Genomic DNA, 5,397 nt, shown 5'->3' with positions numbered 1-5,397 from the left:
ATCATGTTACGACATAAAACTGACATGACATTTTCAGCAAAAGCGATTAATATCGCACACGACTCGGACTTGGAAATTGGACTTGGAAGTTGCAAGTTGCAGTTGCCCGATGCCCGATGCCCGATTGCGGATTGCAAGCTGCAAGTTAGGAGTTGGATTTGGTATTGTTGTCGGTGGCACTTCAGCAACTCTTGTTGCTCCTGGGGCAACGCGGGTTCGGAAAAGGAGTCTTTTAAAATGACTTAATGGGGCACAGCTCATAAATTCACGAATTTGCATAAACCGAGACTATTTGGGCAACATTTGAGGGACAGTTGGAGGGAAGCGCCTCCAGGGCCCAGTGAGTCAGCCCGAAACTTGCAACGCGAGACCCAAACGAGTCGAGACTCGCATTGTCTGACTCTGTGTGACTGGCAGCCTAATAAACACAATTAACTTCATCATTTTGAACTCAAATTATTTCATTTCAATGCGATAAAATCGCAAATCACGAAGCGAAAGCTGAGCAGACAATAGAGCCAGAGGACCACGACCGGCGACGACCAGGACGGTCGGTGAAAATTAAGTCAAACTGAGGCTGCAAACGTTTACCAATCGGAGCGATCGGGACATGCTGGGTACACGGGAATAAATGCCCATTAATTACACTTGAAGTTTAGTTAGGAATAAGAAATGGATTTGTAATTTTCAGGATTTTCAGGATAGAACTTGAAAAGGTTTATATTCCCATGCCATCTTTCTTACCGTGACTATCATTTGAGTACTTTTTAGTATAATATTTTTATGAAAAAACCTTTTTCTGCAAGTGTAAATTATCTGTCCAGAGTTGGAGCAGCCGCCCGCGCCACTTTCAATTGGAGTTTGCAGCCTTTTGCAGCTGCAACCTCGGGAATGGGAATTGGGAACTGGGAAATGGAGTCTGGAGAATGGGGAATGGGGAATGGGGAATGGGGCTTGGGGGATCGGGATCGACGGCCTCGAAGGAGCAGAAGGAGAATAATGTTGCATGTCGCGCCAATTGTGTACACGATTTGACTTGGCAGCCTGACAGTGCCTGCTGCCCACTCTTTGGCCTGTTGTTGCATTGCTGATTCTGCTGCTGCAGTTGCTGTTGCGGAGTTGCTGTTGCTGTGTCAGCTAATCAGACGGCAAGTATCTCATCTTCGAGGACTACTAGCAACTGCCAAAACACAGGCAACACAGACAACAACAGCCGAAAGCCAACAGCAACATGCACACGAAACAAAACTACCAAGTCATGTTCGCTGCCTGCAAATAAATCTCTCGGCTGCTGGTCGGTTCAATTGGGCACCCAAAACCAACAGAAAAACATAAAAAACGTCCACGAAAAATGGAAAAAGAGGTGGACACAACACAATCAGACCCAGAAAGCCAAGAAAGAGTTTCCTGGAAAGAGTTTCCTGCATTGGTAATATCTATGTTGCCAGTTGCCAGTTGCCAGCTTTGCAGTTGCCAGTTGGCCGCTTTCCACTGATTTAGATCGCTAAATGTTGGCAGTTGACTTTATGAGGGTCAATCAGGCTAAGCCAAGATGCAATGGCATCCGATGGCCAGGAATGCTATCTACGAGCCAAGCTCCCAACTGGAGCGATGATAAAGTGAAAGAATCGGTGGCCAGCTCTCCGATTACTGGCAATAGATGTTCTTTTGTCCGTTTATGTGGGATAAAGATTGCTCAGCCTCCGGATCTTTGACCTGCCTGCAAAGATTTCCACTGGCGATAGCTTTATTTGGCGGGAAATAAAGGAAAACTGTTATGGGAAGCTTTGGGTTATTGCCGGGACTGTCTAGGGGATATATGTTACTTACTACAATGTATCAACTTTAAGGAATGCATTCCTCTTTTCCAAATGACATTCATCTGTATAAACGAGATAAACTGATTAATAAACTGAGACAATAAGTTCAATATTTGGTACAAGTCCCACTTCATCGCTTAGTCTTAATTTACCACACAAAGTCTCCGCAAGCTTAACCCGAGTGCAGTTCATTCATCGAACTGATCTCAGGTGCTGACTGGCTTCATATTCATAGATGCATCTATTCCGCAAAGTGCCCCCCTTGGACCGCTCCCCTGCCATGTCCATGTCCTCCTGCGCCGGCCACTGATTACACTAAACGACTGCCGAGATAGCCGCCTTGGCTGCCTGGCTCTTTTGGCATTCCTGGACGCCAAGCGCTTTCAAATGCCCATAAAAAGTAGAGAGGGGGAGGGAAAGGGGCCGTGGAAAGGTGGGGCAACCGCTGCGCAGGCGCGCGTGTTTGGAAAGAGTTCAAGTCACAGCTGGAGACTGCACTGCTTTTGGCGCATAACTGGACAAGAGCTGCAGTTGGAGTCCAAGTCGGAGATTGAGCCCAGACTGGATGGCAGTGCACGGCGAGAAAGTATTACTAAGTTGGGTTATGGTTTGGGGATTCAATTTGATATATAATTTAATCTATTTATGCCATCTTACTTTCATAAGTTAAAGGAAAAGTCGAAGGAAACTTGACAAATTTTGTTTTCCTTTATTTTCAGTGCAGCAACTTAAAGTGGGAAAAGCGGAAAGCGGGGGAAGGCGGGGGCTTACCTGTGCTGCGATTTGAGTTTTATGCTGTCGCCGCCGTGTTGAATAACAGGCAGCTGAGCTTTGTCGGACAAGGCGGGAGTTGGCCTGGCCATAAAAATTGGAAAATGTTGCGTTAATGCGACGTTTGTTCGAACACAATTTCCAAACAGATCGACGCCGGCAATTGTTTGGACAGCCTGTGTCCGAGGTTTTGGGCTTGGACCGCTTGGTTTCGGATCTGAAAACTATGCCAGTGCAGCGGACAGATGGAGGAGCTCTTTGGGAGACTTGGCCAGACTTTCTGGCAGGCCTTTTTTCTTACCTTTAAGGTTTTAAGCTGGGAAATACAAACTCATTAACATATTCTTACTAAGTCTTACGAGAGGGGAAATTAAGGGGCATTGTTTTAAAAGTGAGTCACTACAGATGTGTAGATTTCCTTAGTTTTCCTCCGTTTGTGTGTCTCCCCAAGAATGCCTCCCTTTGGAGCTCTCTCATTTCCTCAGTTCTTAGCTCTCTGAGAGTTTTTCTTACTGCGCAGCAATGGCGTCTGCTCCACCGGGCGCCACCCACTGAAAGGGGAGGTGGAAAAGCGATGGATGCGCTGGGGTACTTGGCAACAGGATGCGCCTGGCATCGATTTTCCCAGTGCGATAGGGTTTCCCTGCGGCCGAAGGGCTTCCGGTCGCATCGTCAGCTGAATCCTTTCGATGATAAACACAAATCCAAGCACGTGCACCGCATAACGGCAGATTCCGGGGGTAAGTCTCCGGCGGAACACGTGTCTTCTGATCCATCCAAGGAGTCTAGAAACGGAACTTCCAATTGAGCACGCAGCACAGTGGTTGCGTGTGTTTAGTCCTTGGAAACCCACACTTTTCGGGGTTAAAATCTGAAAATAAAAGAAATTTTAACCATTCCAAAAGATACTATTAAGAGAAATTCGATTAGCTTTAGTTTTGTTATTTATTTTCACATAGCAAACCTCAAAGAAGACCCACTGTACGTAGCTGGAAGTCGGAAGTGCATCCGCAGGGGTGGTGACTCGCTGATTTCCCAGTCTTTGTGATGATGTCAGCAAATGCGGGCTCACAAAAGGACAATCGATTGTTGTGACACCGCCTGTGTGCTGTGTGCTGTGTGCACTCCCATCCGCATATCCACTCCCCTCGCTCCTCCCTGGCCGATTTATCCAATTTCATGAGCGTTCAATTAACGCTGCCCAGTCGAAGCCAGAAAGAACCACCATCATCCCATGCCCATTGCGATTGCGATTCCGATTCCGATTCCCTTTCCCAGCATTTTTTACTTCGATCCCACGGCGACGGCGTCTGGCGGCTTGCACGTGCAGCGCAGGACATTTATTGGATTCTCGGCGTGCCTTTATTTGTTTCTATATTTGCCCAAGATTCCAATTAAACGCCATGGCCCTTGGTTCGACGCGGATCGCCGTCTGCTGTTTGAGATCCCATGGAGAGCGTTTACTTCCTCTGGCTTCTCGGGGAAACAGGGTGATTTTTAAGGTTACAGCTCTGAGGGATATGGTTTTGGGATAGGACTTCTGCAAGATAGTTGGCTTTGAAATAAACTTCCTAACTTTAGGTTCAAAGTTAGAGCCTGACAAGTTAGTACAACTCCAAAGCTGATGCTGAAAACATCAAAGCGCGGAGAGCAGAGAAAACTTTACAGAAATACATTTCGAGCAGCTCAAGTAGACAGCCTAGGATGGATCCACCTGAGTACGTCCTGGCCAAGGACGACATGGAAGAGGTTCAGCGGGCGTTCAACTCCTGTGATCCCAAAAAGACAGGACGGATCAGGTCGGAGGACTTGGGAACTGTACTGCGAGCTCTGGGCCACAACCACACGGAGTCTGAGATCTACAGATATGTAGATACCCTCGATGGGGAATATGTTGGAGAGATAGCCTTCGAGGGTTTTGTCGAGTTCATGACGAAAATGTACAAGTTGTTGGATCAGGATGACCACTTGAAGGCAGCCTTTCAGTGCTTCGATCAAAATAAAAATGGAGTGGTAACATTGCCCGACCTGCGAAACATTTTCATCAACCTTGGCGATAAAATCACCGACGAAGAGGTCGAAATTGTATTTCGCCAGATTGACATCGATGGAGATGGCAATATCAACTTGACGGATTTCATCCATGCCTATAGGTCCTGATCTAGTCTTCTTCCATATCATTGATGGTTCCTTTTGACATTTATATACTTTTTGGTAAATAAAAGCTAAACATTAGGAAACAAATATTTAAAGAAGGGGCTAACTTACGTTTGAAGAAAGAACTTTTAAGGCTTCTCTGCCTCTTCCTCCCCTAACTTATAAGAACTTTTCCCAGCCAACTTGATCTGACATAGAAGACCTAGAAGAGTTCCAATTTCTGGGGCTTCGCTACTGCTACTGCTGTTGACATCCAGGCACCCTGTACTCGATTTAATTTCCTCCTGGCCATCAGCGTTAAACGGCGATGGCGCAAACAGCAATTGAATGACGCCGTCTTGGCTCTAGTCTGTCGTCCATCCCCCTTCTTGGCAAACCCCCCTCCACGAGAGACCACCTCCTGCCTTGCCCATTAACCCAATAGGACGGCGGCGCACGCTGAGGATTAGACGTGTAATCAGCATAAAATGTTGCCAAAAGCCGCGCCCGACGCACTGCGTCGCAAAAAGTGGCAAACATGAAATCCAATATTGCGATACAGCGAGCTGAGCAACCGCATGAAATTGTAATGGCAACCAGAGTGTGAGCAGAGGTACAGTGGGCACTCGATAGTTGGCAAAGTAAAGTCTTCTCTTAGTATAGTAAGGGA

At 46.9% G+C, this 5,397-nt stretch overlaps 1 protein-coding gene across 1 annotated transcript; it reads left to right on the top strand.

Annotated features, from left to right (window-relative positions):
- Positions 1-4,295: 4,295 nt before the first annotated feature.
- LOC108104619 (calmodulin-2/4) lies at positions 4,296-4,751 on the top strand. Its single transcript, XM_017210792.1, has one exon. The coding sequence runs from the start codon at positions 4,296-4,298 to the stop codon at positions 4,749-4,751; it is 456 nt and encodes a 151-aa protein (XP_017066281.1).
- The last annotated feature ends 646 nt before the right edge of the window (positions 4,752-5,397 follow it).

This window comes from Drosophila eugracilis, unplaced genomic scaffold (assembly GCF_018153835.1).
Source record: "Drosophila eugracilis isolate 14026-0451.02 unplaced genomic scaffold, ASM1815383v1 contig_2088, whole genome shotgun sequence".
In the NCBI taxonomy this organism is placed as follows: domain Eukaryota; kingdom Metazoa; phylum Arthropoda; class Insecta; order Diptera; family Drosophilidae; genus Drosophila; species Drosophila eugracilis.
This window is presented reverse-complemented; position numbering and strand designations above follow the sequence as displayed.